At 38.3% G+C, this 21,957-nt stretch overlaps 1 protein-coding gene across 3 annotated transcripts in view; it reads right to left on the bottom strand.

Moving 5' to 3' along the window:
• The window catches only part of LOC102842859 (H(+)/Cl(-) exchange transporter 5-like), an 81,220-nt gene that overhangs the window by 36,139 nt on the left and 23,124 nt on the right, over positions 1-21,957 (bottom strand). The window contains exons 1-2 of one of the 3 annotated variants that reach the window (XM_006877623.1): positions 3,713-3,859; positions 749-900 (exon numbers count right to left, since the gene is read on the bottom strand). In XM_006877623.1, the coding sequence (XP_006877685.1) occupies positions 749-856 (108 nt within the window). In that variant the 5' untranslated portion in view covers positions 857-900; positions 3,713-3,859. Of the gene's footprint in view, positions 1-748; positions 901-3,712; positions 3,860-21,957 lie in introns of those variants that run through there. The other 2 variants (XM_006877625.1, XM_006877624.1) reach the window with 2 other exon arrangements.

Here is a 21,957-nt window from a genome sequence, read left to right as displayed (position 1 = left end):
GAATTTATTGTGTACATTTGCTTTGGTTTTATGGGTGTGAAAAAGCTATAATCACAAAGAATTTATCTTGTATGCTTCAGCAAACATTAAAAAAAACCCCAAACCACAATTGTCATTAAGTCAATTCCAACCCACGGATATGTCATGTGTGTTAGAGTACAACCGTTTTCATATGGTTTTCAATGGCTGTGATCTTTTGGAAGTAAATGATCAAACCTTTTTTCCATGGTGTCTCTGGATAGATTTGAACTGTCAACCTTCTGGTCAGTATCCAAGTGCTTAACTATTTGCACTACCAAGTGACTCCCAGTAAATATTAGAACTCTGAACATTTATTCTCTTCCTTTATTCCTTTAGTGAAGATAGTCTATTTTTCTTAGTTAAAAAAATCCTGCTTCAAAGGAAAACCACAAAAAGTAGCTGAGATGCAGGAGGAAGACTTAAAAATTTATCTGGATTCTTCTCAAGTCTGTTTATGGGCATTTATACCCATTTCAGGGCTGCCATCAAGGATCCTTTTCAACTGCTTACTAAAGAAAAATAAACACTCATTAAATTTTAAAAGAAATCTTGAAGCCAACATACAAAATAATTACAAAACAAAAATAAATTAAAAAATAAAACTCTGCATTGTTAATTAAAGCAAGGTTCAGCCACATTCAGGGCTGATGAAAGAAATGAATGTAAAGGATATGTATCTTCAACTGGTGTTTCCTAATACTTATTCACACACATTTTTTCGCCTTACCTCTCGATGCCTATCCCGGTCTCGTGACTTCTCTCTCACCCAGTCGATTGTATTGAAATCATCATAGGTCCCCACACCAGGGATTGGCTCCTCCAAGAAGTCCATCATCCGATTGACAAAACCTATTCCTGCACCATTGTATGGCTTGTCCTCTGTATTAAATAGGAAACAGATATTAGCACTTCAGACACTCTTACATTCCTAATACTTCCTTTCTAAGTATGGAAAGGTGAGCCCTTCAACTGTCAGACAACTATAGTCAGGGTGTGCTGATAATATAATATCATCAGTGGGTGGGAATGTCCCTCACATTCAGAGTTTTCTGCAGTCTAGTGGAGCTAGCTGTAGGATCAGCACTGGACTGATAACTGCAAGGTTGGCAGTTCAAACTCACCATTCGCTCCTTGGAAACCTTATGCAGGGTCACCATGAGTCGGAACCAACTCCACGGCACTTAACAACAACAGGCACAAGATGGTTAATGTCTTAAGGCAGTCTGAATAGAAAGGGACGTGTGAGAGTGACAGTGAAAGGGAGAAATGATAGGAGTTGCTGTAACGAAACAAGACAGGAGCTTGGATCAGCTCAGGTATTTAGTTTTTGTTTTGGAAGGGAGACAAAGGATCAAAGATTTTTGCAGACATCATATCAGGAACCACTTAATAACTCAATCCTATAGGGCAGGGGTGGGGAACCTTTTCTCCTGCCAAATTTTATAACAGTATTCACGGGCCATACAAAATTATCAACGTAAAAATTAGCTGACTATATTTGGTCAAGGAGTCCTGGTGTAGTGCGGTGGGATAAAGCGCAAGGTCAGTTTGAACCATAAGGGTCGGTGGTTCAAATTCACCAACTGCTCCTTGGAAATCTTATACAGGGTCTCTATGAGTCAGAATCGACTCAACAGCACTTAACAATAACAATGTGATGGCTGGAACTGTGATTGCCTTGGCAGGGCCAGATGAAAGGATTTCAAGGGCCTCACATGGCCAGCGGGCTGTACATTCCCCACCTCTGCTATGGTTGGTTGGTTATGTGCCATGGAGTCGGTTCCAATTCATAGTGACCTTGTATACAGCTTCTGAGGCTGTAAATTTATATGGGAGTAGAAAGCCTCATCTTTCTCCTGTGGAACAGCTGGTAGTTTCGAACTGCTGACCTTGAGGTTGGCAGCGCAACTCATAACCACTATGCTACCTCTGCTATAGGGCAACTTTAACCTGATTGGGGCTTCCAAAGAAAGTATGTCAACCTCTTCAAAAGAAAAGCTGTTTAAAATGTATAAAGTTCACTTTGATTGGTATAAGACTTCGACTTTTTAAAAGTTAATGATGGCTTGAAAGTGATTGAAAAGGATCCTTGCTGCCAGCCCTGAAGTGGGTATAATACCTATGCAGATAAGTGAGTATGCCAGAGAAGTCTAAGATTTACAAGATGAGATTAAGAAAACAGCACATGGCTCAGTGATGAAATGTCCCTCCTAGATCTTTCAACTGGAAGAAACATTTCATTCGCTCAAAAGTCATCGTTTTGTTCTTTATCTGTGTCACTTTTAGTACTTCTATTACAATTACTTTTTTTGTATGGCATTAAACAACAACAGCAACACTACAATTACTTACACACAATTCTTATCTTCCTTTCCAAACTAAGTTCTTTGAAGGCAAGTCCTCTGTCTGATTCATCATTGCCTTCTCAGAAGTGTCTAGCACATATCTTAGACTCAATAAATACCTACTGAATCAAAATTTGTTTGATGAATGATGGGGATCAGGAAGAGGTATTCAAACTAAGAAGTTGAACTCACACAGAGTTAGTATTGCTTAACAAATTTGCTCAAAGTATTTCTGCAACAGCGTCTAATGGAGCAATATTTTGCTATTAAACAAAATGCATTGAGGAATTTATGCAAATACACACTGGGGGAAAATGCAAAGTAACGCCATCACTTAATTCAACCAGCCAAAGCTCACATTTGCTGTACCAACCTTGGCAGGGACAAGGTTTCATCCAGACTATTTGGCAACTAATCCCTTCTCAGAGAAAGCCAAAGTGGGCCTGGATGGACCCTCTCTCCCTCCCATCTGCATCTCCATCTTGAACTCTCCACTCCTAACAGATAACTTCAGTGTTCTCAAAGAGTAAATTTGAACTACCACCCTAAGCTGTACCTGGTTTACAAAGCACAAGTTTTCAGAATTGAGCATAGTAATGTACATATTTGAAAGAAAAAAAACTCTGCAGAAGTGAAATCATATTGGGGGTGGGAGTAAGGTGTGGAGTGGAGGTGAACAAGTTAATCTTAAAATGCCAAATCAAAGTCCTTTCGGTATCTTCAAGAGTACCTGGCTGTAAAATGGTTGGCTGCTGAATCACCAACCCAGCATTTCCTATCATGTTAGTGTCATGCTGATAAAGATTAATGCTGGTGTGTAGCTGAGAGCTTGGAGGGAAAAAGCCAGCTAAGAAATAAGGGCCAAAAGAGAATAAAGTACAGCAAGGGAAAAAAAAACAAACTGTTTCAATTCTCAACTCAAATGCTGACATGAACATAGAGAACCAGATAAACAGAAATTTACTTTAACAATTTGTTCTAGCTTAAGATTTCTCCTTTTAGGAGAGAGGGAAAAAAAGATTTTTATGAATTTAAAAAATCCTCTAATGTTACACAATATATCAAATGAGTCCCCCTAGATCTAAGGATATTAAGACAAAATGAATGTAGACCTGCAACAAGCTTCCTAACAGGAAGAAAGAATCCTATTACATCAGTAGGTAACACAAGCACTGAGTACATCATCCTTTTTTGTAGTTAGTCTACTGTTAACAATGGCAATTGTCAGGCAGCTCTAAAAAAGCAAGCAGTGATTAGAATCTTACAGTACACCATTTGTGATTATCCAGAGCCCCTTCTCCCTGGGGTCATGCTTCATTTCCAAGCTCTGGCTAAAGTCGGCTTACCTTCAATCACAGCTTGCTTTTTTCCCCCTTCTTGCCTCAGGGAAGAAATAACCTTGGCAGACTGCAGCAGTTGGTCATTTAGGATGAGGAGATTTTACAGGAGACCTGGTAGCAACTGCTTTAGAAGGACACTTGCCTGCCTTCTCTGTGTTCACAGGAACAAATTGCCACCTAAAGAATCAGTGTTCCCCGGCAGTCAGAATGTGATGTCACTGGTGAAATCACATGACCAGACCCTTGGACCAGCCTTGGAGAAGGGAAGATTTTTTAACTGAGCACAGAAGCCTTAAAGATGTAGTCTCATCTAAACAGATGCCATCAAACTGGGGGCAGTGGGGTTAGTTCAGAAAACTGGGGTCCAGACTAGTATTGGGATCTGTTTAGCAGAAAGTTGAAGAAGGCAAAGTAGAAAGATTCAAAAGCATCTAGAGTTACAAAGATCCTAAGTAAAAAGAGAGAAAGGCAAATATATATTTTAATAAAAGGCTTTATTTTAACAATGCACTGGATAGCAATAACAGATTAAAAATCTCACACACTAAAATGGTGCATGAAAGAAGTCAGACACAAAAGAATATATCATTAAGTGATTGCATTACAAAGAAAAAGAAAAAAAACCAAAAAAACAGATATAAATAATAATCACAACCCACAAAAGGTTGTGATCTAGGAGGAGCAAGTGGGTGATTGGTGGGGTTTCTGAAATGTTGACACATTTTCTAAATTTGGTGGTAGTTACTCAAGTGTTCACTTCATAATTGTTCTTTAAACTGCATGCATACGTTTTATGCCTTTGTTCTAGCTACATATAACTAAAGAAAAAAACGAAAATTGAACTGCATGTGAGCTTACTATATACAAGGTTAGTTCTTTAATACTGCATAGTAACAATGAAATCCCAGAATAGAGTTTTAAAAAAACAGTTGTTCTTACTAGTAGTGCTCTACCCGGAGAGCAGCGTGTAGCTTGATATTCATTAATACTCCTACTTGGGTGAAAGCAGCTATTTCAGTTATAAAAATAAATCCATTACTAAGTTTTAAGACTTCCCAACTCTATTCCAAAGGATATTTTAAAGCAGGTATTAATTAATTGGGAAACAAGGTCCATCTAGGAAAGAAAAATAAAGTCTCCATCTCTCAACACCCTAGTGAATCCACAGGACAGCCATGCTAAACATTAACCCAGTCACAGTGTGCTCCAGTAATCAGACCCTAAATACAGGGTTTTGAAATGTTGTAATTTCTCTTAGCAGTTCTTAAAGGCCCAATGCATTCTGAAATAGTAATATAACAAAAGTCTATGAAATGTGAGGCATTTCATGAAGACTGTAGGTTTATAATCCCATCACTATTATAGTATCTCACTCTCTTGGTAAACTAATCTAGCATTAGTGAGCAGAATTACAATGAATTGGCAACTAATAGGATCAACAATGAACTGCAATGTTGTAAAAAGCAATAGCTATTTTGTGGCTCAAGTGTGGTTGTCTTAAATGACTAAAATTTTAGGAAAAGTGGATCTTACTCAAAGAGAGTAACATTCCCAACCTCATAACCCCCCTTTAAAGTCATTCTTCATTAAATAAGATTTTACCTGTAGTATCAAAAGATCACTAAATAATTTATATGATCTAAGAAAATTCATATTCTTATTAGATTGTTTTACATTTCATCAGATATAATATTTAGCAGTCAATTTAGCAATGATACTATCTTTTTTTTTAAGGAGCTCTGGTAGCATTGTGGTTATGAGTCGGGCTGCTAACCTCGAGGTCAGCAGTTCAAAACTACTAGCTGGTTTGTGGGAGAAAGATGAGGCTTTCTGCTTCTGTAGATTTACAGCCTCGGAAACCCTGTACAGGGTCGCTATGAGTCAGAAACAACTCCATGGCACATAACCACCATCACTATCTTTTTTGGTACTTACAAAATATATAGTTCTTTGATATATAGTGCTTGAATCTGCAAACATTGTACCAGGTTAATAACTTTCAAGGAAAGTAATGTGTTTTTCAGTGTTTCTAGAGGAAGGACTATAAAAATTCTGTGTCAAGGAATGCCCCCCCCCACCTTGCTTTGAGAGAAGTAGAATATACTGGTAGGACTCCTGGAGTGGTGCTATAGGATCAGCACTGGACTGTGAACCACAAGGTCGGCAGTTCAAATCCTCCAGCTGCTAGGCAGATGCACTACATGGACTCTCTACTGCAAAGATATGAGAGACCAAATGAAACAGACACAGATACAAATCCTGGAAACCATATATAGGGTACTGTCACTGTGAATTGGAATCAATTCAATGACACTTAACAACAACATAATACAGTACTCATGCAAAAATGAGATAAAATTACAATTTAGGTTAAAAAATGGTATTCAGAATTTGATATGGTACATACCTTTTTACCCTCTATTATTTTTTCTATCAAATTTATCATCTCTGGAATATATTCACTATACAGACTGTCAGATGCAGGTCAGCTAATATTATTGCAAAAATAAGACAAAGAAAAGCTTACCAAGTTTTAAGGCATGCTAGGGTTTCCAAGGAATCGGCTGGTGAGCCGATTTAAACCAGCCTTGTAGTCCAGCGCATTAACTCACAGGGCCACACAAAGACTCCAATGATAAAACCAATAATATAGTTAATATTTAGGGGCAAGAAGTTATCTTCTGAAATACACATCAAGCCAGATCATTTCCTGATGTCAAAAATGTCAATGGCTCCTTTAGCAGTGTTTTAAAAACTTTCAGGGTACAAAGACCACTAATGGGTATTGGTTACATGAGTGGGTCAGTAAGTTAAAAATATTTCATCCTAATTTTTAAAATGTTGTTGTGGTTGTTAAGTGTCATTGAGTCACTTCTGACTCATAGTGACATTGTATAAAGTTTCTGAGATTGGAAATCTTTTTTGGGAATAGAATGTCTCATTGTTCTCCCGCGGAGTGGCTGTTAAGACTCGAACCGATGACCTTGTGGTTTGCAGTCTAGTTCTTATTCTAAAGAACCATTGCACTCCAATTTTTAGAATAGGAAAAAGAAAATATTTTAAATGCATAATAATAATTATGGTGATAATGACACGCTGAAGAGTGTAGTGGCTCTAGAGGATAAGCACTAGACTGCAAACTAGAAGGTTGGCAGTTTAAGCCCACCAGCTGCTCCATGGGAGAAAGATGAGGCTTTCTGCTCTTTCAAAGATTTAGAACCTCAAAAACCTTATACAGGATTTCTAGGGGTCAGAACCGACTCCACAGCACTTAACAGCAACAACACTACTACTAGTAATTGGTTTCATCAATGAAGAGATTCAATTGTTTGCATTCTTTTACCAAAGTATTGATGACAGATAGTGGAAGCTGTTAGTCACAGTCCACATCTAGGTGGCTTCTCTTCTTAACACTTTAAAAAAAAAGGTTTTAAAACAGTGATTAAAAATTGAACACTATTGTCACTTTAGATTTAATTATTAGTGAATGCTGCAGATGCAGTTGCTACTTTCAAAACTAATTACAAAATCTTGAGATGAACAGAATTTAAGTTAAAATAGTTTTATAAACAGAATGAAAAACATCAGTTTGAAATCCTGTCTGAAATAAGTTAAGAAATGTATTTTGCAAAAGAGTTTACTAAAGGCAATTGAAGTTAAAATTGTACAGATTCAACAAAATTTATCCACTTGCTTTTATAAGTTAAAAAGCAAGACTATACACTGATACAATGTCTCATATTAATTTCTAATAATGCAGTGCAATGTGTAGTTAAAATGATGGTATTATGCAGGGGATATGATAAAAACATGGTATTCTTTAAATTCATTTCCATTAGTATATTGGACTCAGGCATCAGGATTAAAAAAGAAAAAAGCTAAATAAAAATCATGCATGAAATTTAAAAAATTTAGTAGAAAGAACAAACTCTTAAGACTTAGCTGTCTGGTATGGCAACACAGATTATCTATCCATTCAAGACCAATAAAGAAGTATGAAGAACACAACGGAACAAAAAATACTACAAATGAGATGACTCTGACCCATAGTGACCCTATTTAGGGTTTCCTAGACTGTAAATCTTTACTGCAGCACAGATTCACTTTTCTCCTGAAGACCAGCAGGTGGGTTTGAACTACCAAACTTGCACTTAGCAGCCCAAGGCCCAACCACCAGTGCTCTTTAAAATGCAAAAATCCTTAAAAAAAATAGTGATAGGGACTTCTGGCAAAATGGAGGACTAAGCAGACGTACTGCACAGACTCTCTACAGCAAAGATGACATTGTTGTTAAGTGCCATTGAGTAATTTTGTCCCATAGCGACCTTGTATAGGAAGGGTTTCCAAGGAGCAGCTGGTGAGTTTGAACTTTTGACCTTGTCTTTCAAACCAACTTTGCAGTCCAGTGCATTAACTCACAGAGCCACACCAAGACACCATAGCAAAAAGACGAGAGACCAATAAAACGGAGATAAAATCCTGGAACACTGAACTTTGGTGGGAAGTTTATAGAAGAGTGCTGGGAGGAGAAGCTGAGCAAGAACAGTGAGAGAGGGAGACAGACTGGTGAATGACCTGCTAGACATGGTGCGACCATTTTGCGAGCAGCTTTGGAAACAGAAGGTGACCTGACACATAATGGGAAAGGTGTGATTCCTTCTTTATCCCCATGCTAGTTCTTGTGTGGTACTGTAGGATAATGTGCTGGACTGCAAGGTCAGTTTGAGCCATAACATCAGCGGTTCAAACCCACCAGTCACTCCTCGGAAACTCCATACAGGATTGTCATGAGTCTGAACTGACTCAATGGCACTTAAAGAAGCAACAACAACCCTGGTAACAAGAGGTGTAGCCAGCTGACACCCTCATCCACTCCCAGCTCAGAACCTGCTCTTCAGATGTCCAGAGCCACATGGTTAGGAGAAACACCAGTGTGTGGCAGGGGCCAGCTGCACCACTTTGGTGCCTGGATTCGGCTCCAAACCTACAGACCTGCAGAGCTGACAGACCAGTATTTAACCAGTCACATTGCCCCCAACTGCCCTGTAGTCCTCACATGGAAACCAGTTCCATCAAGGGTCTCCACAAACTACTTCCAGATTGAGGGGCCCTGAACATATGTAACATGAAGGCTGACAGGAACTCCATCTAGGGCCATGAACTCTGTTGTCACATCCCTCCCACATCCACCTCATGAGTTCCTTGGTTTGTAGGAGGTCCCCCACCCCCTAACCCACCCCGAGTTATTTCCTTTCTGGGTCCAACAGCTACACTGTTTTGGTTTTGTTTTTGTACTTGGTTGTATCCTTTTTCTCCTTTCATTGTTTTTGTTCCTTTATTCTTTCTCTTCCTTCTTCTTTATCCATACCCTTAAAATTTATCTTTATTATCTCTGCTGTTGTTTTTCCTTTTCTCTTGTTTCTCATTTCCTCTCTTCTTTTTTCCCCCCACTTTTCATGTTTCTTTACCACTCTCTTTCTCTTTTCATTTTCCCTCTCCCAGGTTTTTCTGTATTTATTTATTTATTGGCGAGAACCTAAGAGTACATCAATCTAAGAGTACATAATCTTCAATTAAATGCAAATACAACAACCCCACAATGCCCCAGAGACAACAGAAAATTTTAGTTCACATGAAGATACAAGATAGAATGGTTTAAACAAATGACCAAGATACAAAGCCAGAAAAGGTTTCTGAGGAAGAAAAGGTAATGGAACTAACTGAAAAAGAGTGATATTTAGGTACCATCAAAAGATTGATAGAAAGATTGAGGAAAGCAAGGAGAAAACAGGACAAAATCAGAATTCAGGAAAACACTACAATAACAAACAGAAAAAATAAATGCAAATTTTGAGACAATATAAAACCTGAAACTAAAAACCCAGATTCATACTAAGGTCTCAGAAATGGACAACACATTGAAAGTGTAAAGGAGTAGATTTAAAGCAATGTAAGCCTGAATTAATGAGCTTGAAGATAAATCTCTCAATACTAGTATACTAGAAAAATAATCAGCAAAAAGAACGAAAATTATGTAGAACAAAGAAAGCAACAGCATCACACACACAAAAAACCACACACATAGAAAAATGACAGCAATTAATTCATATTAATTGGAGTCCCGGTGTGGCACTGCAGGATAACGTGCTTCACTGCAAGGTCAGTTTGAGCTGCAAGGTTGGTGGTTTAAACCCAGCAGTCGTTCCTCCAAAACCCTATACAGGGTCACTATTAGTCAGAACTGACTTGAGGGTTCTTAACAACAATTTATAATTAGGAATCCCGGTGTGGTGCTGTGGGTTAATGCGCTGGACTGCAAGGTTGGTTTGAACAGCAAGGTCGGCCGTTCAAGCTCACTAGCCTCTCCTTGGAAACCCCTATATAGAGTCGCTATGAGTCAGAATCAACTTGGTGGCATTTAACAACAACAAAATCGATAAAGTACATGGAATGTAAGTGGATTAAATGTTGTTGTTAAGTGCTGTCGAGTTGGTTCCGACCCTTAGCGACCCTGAACAGGGTATCCGAGGCTGTAAATCTTTATGGGAGCAGAAAGCCTCATCTTTCTCCCACGGAGCAGCTGGTAGTTTTGAACTGCTGACCTTGTGCTTTGCAGCCTGATTTTGTAACCACTACTCTACCAAATGACAAAGAGAGCAGAATAGATAAGAAATAGGATCATTTACCATGCAGTCTACAAGAGACGCATCAAAAAGATGGAGACATCCTATAAATACACATCAACAGAAGAACGGTAACAAACTTTGGTATATACACACAATGGAATACTAGGCAATGTTGAAGAATAATGATGAATCTGCAAAACACCTCACAACATGGATGAACTAGAGGAAGTTACGCTGAGTGCAATTAGTCTCTCACAAAAGGACACATAATGTGAGACCACTTTTGTAAAAAGTTAAGAAAAGGTTTTCTTGATAAAAGAAACAATCCATGGACATAACAGGGCAAGGGGGAGGTGCGGGGGTAAGAGAAAAGGGAAAATTATTCACAGGCTAGAGGGTAGACACATGTTAACATGGGTGACAGGGCAGGCAATATACAAGAGGGAAGTTAGTAGAGGAAAAAAGAAGGTAGTGGGAGACACAGGGAAGAATGCAATGTTAAAGTGAATAGAAGTAAGTGAGGTTAACTGTTGGTACATGGAAAGGATTGAATCATTACAACGAAATCATTGTACATGATTTGTTGAATGTAAACCAAATGTAAACCTTCATTCAATTCATAATAAAAAGTTAAGTTTTTAGTCTATAAATATGCTGTCAAAGATGACAGGACAAAATTAAACAATGAGTCTAAATGTCAAATTGAGATACTCAGGTGAGTCTAGGCTTCTGCTTAAGGGGGATAAAAAAGGCAAACATTTGTTTCAAGTGAGTTTTGGAGACATAGCGAACCTTAAGTTATATATAAAATAATTTAATGTGTTAACAAGAAAATCTTTTAAAAAAACAGTTGCAACAATACATTCACAAAGAACTGTTTGAAACTCAAGCTGGATTCAGAAGAGGACATGAAATGAGAGCACTCATTGCTGACGTCAGATGCTGAAAGCACAGAATTCCAGAAAGATGTTTACTTGTGCTTTAGTGACTATGCAAAGTCTTTCGACTGTGTGGAACATGACAAACCATAGGTATCATTTCAAAGAATGGGTTATTTCAGAACACTTAATTGTGTTAATAAAGAACTTGTACATAGACTAAGAGGCAGTCATTTGAACATAACTAGGGGATGCTGATGGAAACCCTGTACAGGGTCGCTATGGGTCGGAACCGACTTGACGGCACTTAACAACAACAACAAGGGGATGCTGAATGGTTTAAAATTAGCAAAGGTATGCTCCAGGGTTGTATCCTTTCACCATACTTATTAAATCTGTATACTGAACAAATAATCTGAGAATATGGATCATATGGAGAAGAGGGTAGCATCAGGATTGGAGGAAAATTCATTAACAACCTGCAACGTGCAGATGACACAACCTTGCTTACTGGAAGCAAAGAGGACTTAAAATACTTACTAATGATGATCAAAGATAAAAAACCTTTATTGTGGATTGAACCTCTATGTAAAGAAAACAAAGATCCTCACAATTGAGCAACAAATAACATCATGACAAATAGAGAAAAAAATTGAAGTTGTCAAAGACTTCGTTTTGCTTGGATCCATAATCAACACCCATAGAAGCAGCAGTTAAGAAATCAAATAACGTACTGTATTAGTCAAAGACCTCTTTGAAGTGTCCAAGAGCAAAAGTGTCAGTTTGAGGACTAAGGTACACCTGACCAAGCCATGATATTTTCAATAGCTTCATATACATGTAAAAGTTGGACAATGAATAAGGAAGATTAGAGAAGAATCGATGCATTTGAATTGTGGTGTTGGAGAAGAATATTAAAAGTACCGTGGGCTGATGGTAGAACAAACAAATCTGTCTTCAAAGAAGCACAGCTAGAATGATCCTCAGAAGAGAGGATGGCAAGACTTGTTACATGTTGTTGTTGTTGTTAAGTGCCATCAAGTCAGTTCTGACCCATAGTGACCCTATATAGGGTTTCCGAGGAGTGACTGGTGAGCTTGAACCGCTGACCTTGCAGTTCTTAGGAGGGACCAATCCCTGGAGAAGGACATTATATTTGTTAAGGTGGAGGGTTAGTAAAAGAAGAAGACCCCTCCAAATGAGATGGATTGACACAATGACAGTAGCAATGGGCTCAAACATAACAATTTGAGGATGGCACAGGATAGGGCAGTGTTTTATTCTGCTGTGCATAGGGCCATTATGAGTCAGAATCTATTGGATAGTACCTAACAAAATTATTCAAGTTAAAGTGCAATCAGATCTTAACTTGAATAATAGAAGAAGGTTCCCCAAAAGGCTAATTTACATTACCTGGATTCAGGAAAAATAAGTAGTCAGAAATAAATGTTAATATTAAAACAGTGGTTATATTTAGGTCTAAAGATTGAATAAGAATGATTCTTTAGGAACACATTGCTTGAATGTCAGGTACATAAATGAATGCATAACCTATATTCCTTGAAGAAAATCACTTTCTAATTTTTTCCATAAAAATCACTTGATGGTTTAAAACCACGAGGTTGAGTCAAAAATTATCCATACTCGAGCTATATTAAAATGCCCACCCACATCCATGGCTGATGACAACATTGTGCATGCATGTGAAATGATTGTGTGGAATGGATGAGTGACAGCGGACTATGTGGGAAATCATGTGCAAATCAGATATGGCTCTGTCTATGAAATAATTCCCTACCTACTTGTATAAGGAGCTCTGGTAGCATAGTGGTTGCGAGTCGGTCTGCTAATCTCAAAGTCAGCAGTTTGAAACTACCAGCTGTTCCATGGGAGAAAGATACAGCTTTCTGCTTCCGTGAAGATTTACAGTCTTGGAAACCCTGTACAGGATCGCTATGAATCAGAACTGAATCCATGGCATATCACCATAACCACCATCAGCTACTTGTATAAGGAGTTCTGGTAGTGTAGTGGTTACGAGTTGGGTGGTTCTATCTATGGGAGAACAATAAGGTTTTCTGCTCCCATAAAGATTTACCACTTCGGAAACCCTATACAGTGTTGCTATGAGTCAGAACCAACTCCAAGGCACAATAAGCACCACCACCTACTTGTATGTAATAAGTATACATAGAAGCAGCAATTGGTTTTTCCTTTAGCTCACCATTTAAAATGCTTTCCGGACAATCTGCTACCAAGCACATTGTGTTATAGGTTACATTCAAACTACATACAGATCTACCTATGTAACATCACAGCAAAACATGATGAACAAAAAAACTGCAGCATTAAAAAGAGAGAGAAAGCTATAACCACTGAAAATTTTACACATAAAATTTTGCACATGGTCAGTCTATGTCCTAACTGTGCAAGGCGTTCATTCCACTGTGAGTTCTAAGGATAGTCACTGCTATTTCTCAGTCTTCAGTGCCCTTAAAATCCTCACATTGATTTTCAAGTCTTACCATACGTAATGAGCTTTTAAAGCAACTTTTTATAGCAATTGATGCTTTAATGTCCATTTGGTGACATTTGGGTTTCATACAGTATAAAAAAAAAAGTCAAAAAGGGAAACACACACACACTATATATATATAAATATATACATTGCATATATCAACTTTAAAACCTTGTGTAAATGAGTCGTTATATATAAGATACTTATGCTAACGGCAGGGAAAAATAACTTTATACAGTTTCAAGAAAAAGGAAAACATATTTAAAATATTCCATTATTTTTTATTTTTATTTTTTCCTTGGCAAATTCACACATTTATGGAACTGACTAAAGGATTAGGGGATGTAATGGGTAGAGTGGCACTGCCCTAAAATGCACATTACACACCACAGTGATATATACTTTTGGGGAGCACAATTCTGTTTAATAATTTGCAAGTATTATTTAAAAAGCAGCAGGTTCTCCAGTTCTTTTGTATTTAGTTTACACTAGTTTCCCCCAATGGAATCCTGGTGTGATGCTGCAGGATAAAGCACTGGATTACAAGGTTAATTTGAACCACAAGGTCGGTAGTTTAAATTAACCAGCCATTCCTTGGAAACCCTTTACAAGGTCACTATGAGTCAGAACCGACTCGATGGCACATAACAACAATAAGTTTCTCCCTATTAACATCCAAAATGGACTTAGAAACAAGAGATTACCAATTATTCCTGGGGGAAAACTTCAAGAGAAGAAATATCAATTAGGAGATTTCTTTTGGGTTCATGGGAATAGTGTGAGGTCATGAACAGAAAAGAGAGTAAATAAAAATACATCTAGGAAATGCTCTTAAAGACATGCCTGTACCCGTGCAAACCTAATTTATGCAAGCTACTCACTGCTGTACTATTTGTAGTAGCAAAAACATGGGAACAATCCAAGAGTTCATTAATAATGGAAATGTGCAAAAACGAAGTAGACTGATGTTTACTGAAATGGGAAAATGTATTAGATATATGAAAAAGCAAGTTATAAAATAATAAAATATGTTTTTAAAAATGTGTTTCTGTCTAACTAGATATAAAAAGACTTGAACAGATCCTTTTTGAATTAATTTCGGGGGTTGTCACTTGGACCGGAAGTGCAGGGGGGTCACGTTTTACATGCATGTGTATTCTTTGAATCTTTAACTGTGGTTATTGTTAAGTGCCTTCAAGTCCAGTTCCAATTCATAGTGAACCTGTATAGGATTTCTAAGGCTGTAAATCCTTGCGGGGACAGAAAGCTTTATCTTTCTCCCATGGAGTGGCTGGTGGGCTCCAAGCACTGACCTCATGGATTCAGTCCAGTGCTTATCCTCTATAGCTCCCATGCTCCCATTGAATCTTTAATATTTATATATAACATAAATGACTTTAAACAAACAAACAAAAAGAACAGCAAGAATGTTGTTGTTGTTAAGTGCCGTCAAGTCAATTCCGATCCATAGAGACCCTGTATAGGGTTTCCAAGGAGCAGCTGGTGAACTTGAACCACTGACCTTGCAGTTCAAATGACTTTGCAGTCTGACGCATTAGCCCACAGCACCACACCAGGATCGATATTCTAGAGGCAGACCACTACAATATTTACAAAGCATATGATAGTCTCTGGTGAATACAAGGAGAAAAATCCTGAAAGATGGCTTACTAATTTTTAAAATTAAAACCAGTAGGGAAAAGATCTTTGTGTTCTGACTCATTAGCCAGCAGTGAGCTCTGGATAGTAATCCTAGCTCCACAACTCACTCGTTGTGTGACCTTGGTTAATTGAATTATTTCTGTGGGTTTCAGGTTCCCCATCAGTAAAATGTATAATTTTTAAGGTCCCCTCCAACTTTTATACTCTATCATTTTAGCAATGACTTTTTATCAAATCATTCACATATTATACTAAATCACTTCTGAAAGTATCTTAGCTTTGTTGTTGTTGTTACGTGCCATGGAGTCGGTTCTGACTCATAGCGACCCTGTACAGGGTTTCCGAGGCTGTAAATCTTTAGGGGAGCGGAAAGCCTCATCTTTTTCCCGTGGAACAGCTGGTAGCTTTGAACTGCTGACCTTGCGGTTCACAGCCCGATTCATAACCACTATGCTACCAGAGCTCCTTATCTTAGCTTTAAGAAATTACAAATAGTATTTTTGTTCTTCTATCTTAGTGGTATTGAGAGATTTGTCTTCCAGATCACTGGTTCTGCCTTCCATCTCGTCTATTCTACTCCTTTGCCCTTTCAGAGTATTGTCTATTTCTGATATTCTGTTATTGATCTTTTGGACCTTTCTGTAGGTTTTGAATTTTTTCTGATGCTGTATCTATCTTATTTGATTGCTCCTGTAGCGCTTTCCTGACTTCTTCCTTAGTTTCTCAACTCCATTGTAAAGTGTTTTGAAACATCTTTCCAGAATGGAGTCCAGGTCTACTTCTAGGTCATTTGTCTCAGACATTTTATCTTGTTTCTGGACATGTGCTGATACGGTTATCTGCTTTTGCTTCTTGGACATGTTTAGTGTTTATCTGTGGCCTTAATACTTAACTGAGTATGTGTTTTGGTATTTTTTATGCTTTCTGATTGCTTCCAGGAAAATTTGATCAGGATGTGGGCTTTCCTTTTCACTCTTCTTATTGTTTAATGCAGAGTAACTTTCACAGGTGTTGTCTGCCTCCCTGGTATATGGCAGTTGTTATTGGTTCTTGCCTGAGTTTTGGAGTTTTATAGAGTGTGATTGTAGCTTGGCTATATGGCAGCAGTTGCTGACTCTTCTTGTGTAACATATGGACAGAAAGAATCCTCCAAAGGTAGAAGGGGGAGCAAAAAACAGCAAAACCACACCAGCAAAAAAAACACAAAAACAAAAACAAAAAAACAAGAGGAAACCCCCCCCCCCAAAAAAAAAAACAGCTACAATAAAAACTAGACTGAATACTGCAGTCTATAATCACAGAAAAGGGAGAGGAGGGAGAGAAGAAAAATTTTTTTCTTTTTTTAAATTCTGTAGCCTAATGTGAGTATGACTTTAATGTGCTCTCTTCAGCTTCTTGCTTTCAAAGCTGCCTAAGAGATTTCAAGATGCCAGTGTTGGTTATTATGCTATACCTCAGGCTTTAATTTAATTTTCAGCCTGTTTTGTTTTTAAACTCTCTTTCCCTCTCTATAGACCTGTCCTTCCCTTTCCCGTATTAAAAAACAAAACAAAAAACATTAAACAAACTCTTGGGCTGAGTATCTGTGCACATGCGTGGCAGAAGAATCCACCAGTGGTGATGGTGGGGGGTGTCCACTCGCTCAGGTTCCCCCTCTAGTCATCAGAATGGAGGTGCGCAAACAGTGGGTGCGCCAATGACCAGATACCAAAAAAAAGAAAATCAGAACAAAGCAAAACTGACGAAGTATATTGTTCACCTTTGTTCCAAGGTTCCCGCGGTGTTTTTCCGTGGTGTTTCTGCTCCCCCTGCTTCGCCGTTTGGTCTTGCCCAAGATGTTGGCTCCAGGACTCCGAGCCCAGCCCAGCAGATTCAAAAGTACATGATTTTTTAACTTCAGCTTCAAGTTCCGCAATCTATAAGCCTTCAAACTTTTAAAATATTCCTATCTCTGTGGTTCTTAGTTTTGGAGCTCTGCCCTGGATCTGCTTTGCCTGGTATTCTGTGGTATGGCTGATGGCGAAGTTCACTGCACCTCCACCCTAGCCACCATGAAGCCCCGCCTCGAGCCTACAAATAGTATTTTTGATAACACAGTTATCTGAGAATACTTTTTTTCTGATCAGATTCTGAATCACTGTAGTAATCCTTTTCCCTACCCCATGCCACAAACTGAAATAGTCTACTAAGGAATTATATTATTGCCAAAGGGATTCTAAAATACTACCTTTCCTCTAAGAAGGGCCCAAAATAGTTTCACTAATTGAAAAAATAAACAAGTAACTTCTGGATTCAATTCCTGCAATCAAAAGCTTACAAGTCACCCTTCCCTTCTTCACATCAAGAAAAATCTGGACAAACTGAAAATAATGACTTTCTTAGACCTATCAGAGAACTGGGATTACAGAGGAAACCATCAGCCTAAAATCCAAGGAGATACAAGTTGAGTACTGTTTACCTGTTGCTGTTGTCAAATGCCCTTGAGTTGATTCATCAAATTGGTTCAGGCTCTGTATAAGGTTTCTGAGGATTAGTGGTGGGTTTGAACTGCAGATCTTGTGATTTGAAGTCTAGTGCTGATCCTACAGTGCCACACCAGGAGTCTACCCCAAAACTGTTAGGAACACTCAACTGGCGATTTTGATAAATTGCTGAAGGTTGAATATGGACAAGCACAAGAGTGAGAAGCTCCTACCCTCCAGTCTTAGGTGAGCATCAGTCTTACATGGAATCTTGCATGGGCTTGACCTTCAGGAACCTCTCCCAGGTTCTGACTGTAAAAATCCAAGAAAGATCCCCACCAGACACAGAGAGGGGAAGAGTAATCTTTGTGAACTGCTCTTCAGGATAATCACTGGACCCCAAGGTTGATCTGAACCACAAGGTCAGCACTTAACAACAGCTTCTAACAAAGGTCTATGCTCCAGGGTAAAATACTTTGCCTGAGCCTTATCCTAGTTGGAGGAAGGGCATTCATCCAACTCCAAACCAAAACCAAACCAGTAGCCTTACAGTCAATTCAGACTCATGGAAGCCAAGGAGAACTTCATTACATAGGGCTTTTTTGATGCAGATTGTTAGGCTTTTCTTCCTGGGCACCTCTGGGTGGATTAGCTGAGCACTTAACCAGTTTCACCACCCAGGGCCTGCCACTTCTACTTCAGCCCCCTCTAACCTTGTCTCACCTAAGGGGCGGGGGAGGTTAGTCAACAGGGTCAAGACTTCTAGAAAATAGACTGGGAATGCAGTAAGATAAGGAAGTAGAAGTCACAGAGAAGAAAAAGCTACACCATTGGGAAAAATACTTTTGAAGGTCACAGTCCAAAGACATAGGCCCACTAAAAGGCTAGGATTTAATCAGAAGATTATTAAATGCTCCTGTCACCCATACCTTAGAATCACACTAACAGGACTCCCGTATAATGAGGAATTTCAGCCAAAAACTTCAGTTTCCGAGGAGCTGCTGGTGGGTTTGAACCACTGACACCATGATTTGCAGTCCAGTGCTGATCCACAACACACCACCAGGAGTACTAACACAACACACAGGTAAAAAGTGTAAGACACAAATTTCTCTAGTAGTTGTAAACCCACTGCTGTGGATTCCAAGTCACAGTGACCCTGCAGGGCAGAGTAGAACTGCCCATTGGATTTCCAAGGCTATAAATCCTTATGGAAGCCAATCCTTTCGGTTAGTAGCCTAGAGTTTGAACCAATGTGCCAACATGCCTTTTCAGTAGTTGCACTTAAAAAAAAAGAAAAAGAAAAACAAAACCTCACCAAAATCTACTGTCAATGTGTCAGTTTCAACTCACAGCATCTCCATGGGAGTCCTGGTGCGGTGCTGTAGGATAAGTACTTGACCACAAAGTCGGTTTGAACAGCAAGGTCAGTGGTTCAAACTCACCAACCACTCCTTGGAAACCCTATACAGGGTCACTATGGGTTGGAACTAACTCAATGGCACTTAACAACAACAGCAACAAACAGGACTGAGTAGAACTGTCCCACAGGCTTTCCAAGGCTGTAATGTTTATAGAAGCCAACAGCTTCCTCTTTCTCTCAAGGAGTGACTGGTGGATTTAAACCACCATCTTTTAGGTTATTAATCCAATGCCTAATCTGCTGCACCACCAAGGCTCTTTGTAGTTGTGTTTAAAAAACACAATAAATCACCTACTGCCATTGAGTTGATCCCAACTCAAAAACCTGTATGACTGAGTAGAATTGCTCCTTAGAGTTTCTGAGACTAAACTTTTATGGGAGTAGACAGCTTCACCTTTCTTCCACAGAGCAACTGGTGATGGGTTTGGACCCCTGACCTTGTGGTTAGCAGCCTAAAGCTTAACCTACTGCCCCAGCAGGGTTCCTTGTAGTTATACTCTGTTATTGTTATTAAGTGCTGTTGAATCATTTCCAATGCATAATGATCATGTATAGTGTTTCCAAGGAACAGCTGGTGGGTTTGAACTGCCGACCTTGGAGTTAGTAGTCCAATGCTTATCCTACAATGCCACACAAGGACTCCATAGTATTTCATTGTTGTTGAATTAAACTAGAAACCAATAATCAAGATAAGTAGAACATTCACAAATATCTGAAAATTAAATAATATACTTTCAAATATCTCATGGGTCAAAGAAGTCTCAGGAGAAATTGAAAAAATAACTTGAACTAAATGAAAATGAAAATTCAACATATCAAAGATTGTGGGATGCAGTGGAAAGTAGTGCTTCGAAAATTTATAGGATTAAATATACATATTGTTGCTGTTGTTTGTTGTTGTGTGCTGATAAGTTGGTTCTGACTCATGGCAACCCTGATAGGATTTCTGAGAGCTGCTGGTGGGTTTGTCACACCAGGGCCCATAAATATACATATTAGGAAATACGAAAGAGCTAAAATCAGAAACTTAAAATTAGAAGAGAAATTATTTAAATTACAATTAGGAAAACAATAGAGAAAACCAACCAAACCAAGAGTAGGGTTTTTTTGTTTTTTGTTTTTTTAAGGATCAACAAAATTGATAAAATGTTATACTGGCTAACCAAGAAAAAAGAGAGAAAACACAAATCATAAGTGTCAGAAATGAAAGAGAGGTCACCACTACTTATTCCTAGAATGAAGGATTGTTGTTATGTTGCTAAGTGCAGTCCAGTCAGTTCCAACTCATAATGATCTAGTATAGGGTCTCTGAGGAGTGGCTGGTGGGTTTGAACAACCAAACTTATGCTTATCAGTCCAGTGATTTTCCTACAGAGCCACAGCAGGATTATATCAAAGGATAATAAGAACTTTATGTGCACAAATTTAATACTAGATGAAATAGACCAATTCCCTAAAGACACAAACTATCAAAACTCACAAAAGGAAAAATTGAAAATCTGAAGAGCTACATATATAATTATTAATCCAGTAACAGCAATCTAATATAATTATAGACATATATAATTATGTTGGATTATATGATAATTATTATTTTTATTGAATCAGTAATTAATAACCTTTCAAAAAAGAAAGTACCAGGGCTAAGTGGTTTCACTGGTGAATTCTACCAAAAATTTAAGGGAGAAATAATAGCAATTTTCCACAATCTCTTCTGAAACACAGAAGCAGAGAAAACATATCCTAACTTCTTCTACGAAGTAAGCATTATTATTCTAGCATGAAACCAAGATAAAGGCATTATAAGAAATGAAATCTACACTAATATCTCTCATGAACATAGTAATAAAATTTACCAGCAAAATATTATCAAATTTAATCCAACAACGTATAAAAAGAATTATACATGACAATCAAGTGATATATAAGTCCAGGTATAATAAGATGTTGTTGTTGTTAAGTACTGTGGAGTCAGTTCTGACTCATAGTGACCCTACACAGGGTTTCTGAGGCTGTAAATCTTTACGGAGCAGAATGCCTCATCTTTCTCCCATGGAACCGCTGGTAGTTTCAAACTGCCGACCTTGAGGTTAGCAGCCAGATTCATAACTGGTTCAACTTAAAAAAAAAAAAAAAAAAAAGTAATCCACAGCCTAAAACCAAATCAGCCTTTCAATAGTGCTCATGAGGAAGAGTCAGTTATTTGACTGAACAAGGGAACACCGAATAGTTTAAAATTAGGAAAGGTGTGTGTCAGGGTTGTATTCTTTCACCCTACATATTCAATCTTTATGCTGAGCAAATAATCCAAGAAGCTGGATTATATGAAGAAAAATGTGGCAACGGGATTACCAACCTGCAATATGCACATGGATACAACCTTGATTGCTAAAAGTGAAGAAGACTGAAAATATTTACTGATGAAGATCAAAGACCACAGCCTTTGGTATGGCTTGCACCTTAATGTACAGAAAGCAAAAATCCTCACCATTGGACCAATAAATAGAATCAAGATAAATGAAGAAAGATTGAAGTTCTCAAAGACTTCATTTTGCTTGAATCAACCACCAGCACTCATGAAAGCAGCAATCAAAAAATCAAACAGCATATTACATTAGGCAAATCTTTTGCACAGACCTCTTTAAAGAACAAAGATGTCAGTTTGAGGACTAAGGTGTGCCT

Source organism: Chrysochloris asiatica, unplaced genomic scaffold (assembly GCF_000296735.1).
Source record: "Chrysochloris asiatica unplaced genomic scaffold, ChrAsi1.0 scaffold00541, whole genome shotgun sequence".
In the NCBI taxonomy this organism is placed as follows: domain Eukaryota; kingdom Metazoa; phylum Chordata; class Mammalia; order Afrosoricida; family Chrysochloridae; genus Chrysochloris; species Chrysochloris asiatica.
Note: the sequence above shows the minus strand (reverse complement) of the source record. Positions and strands in the feature narration are given on the sequence as shown.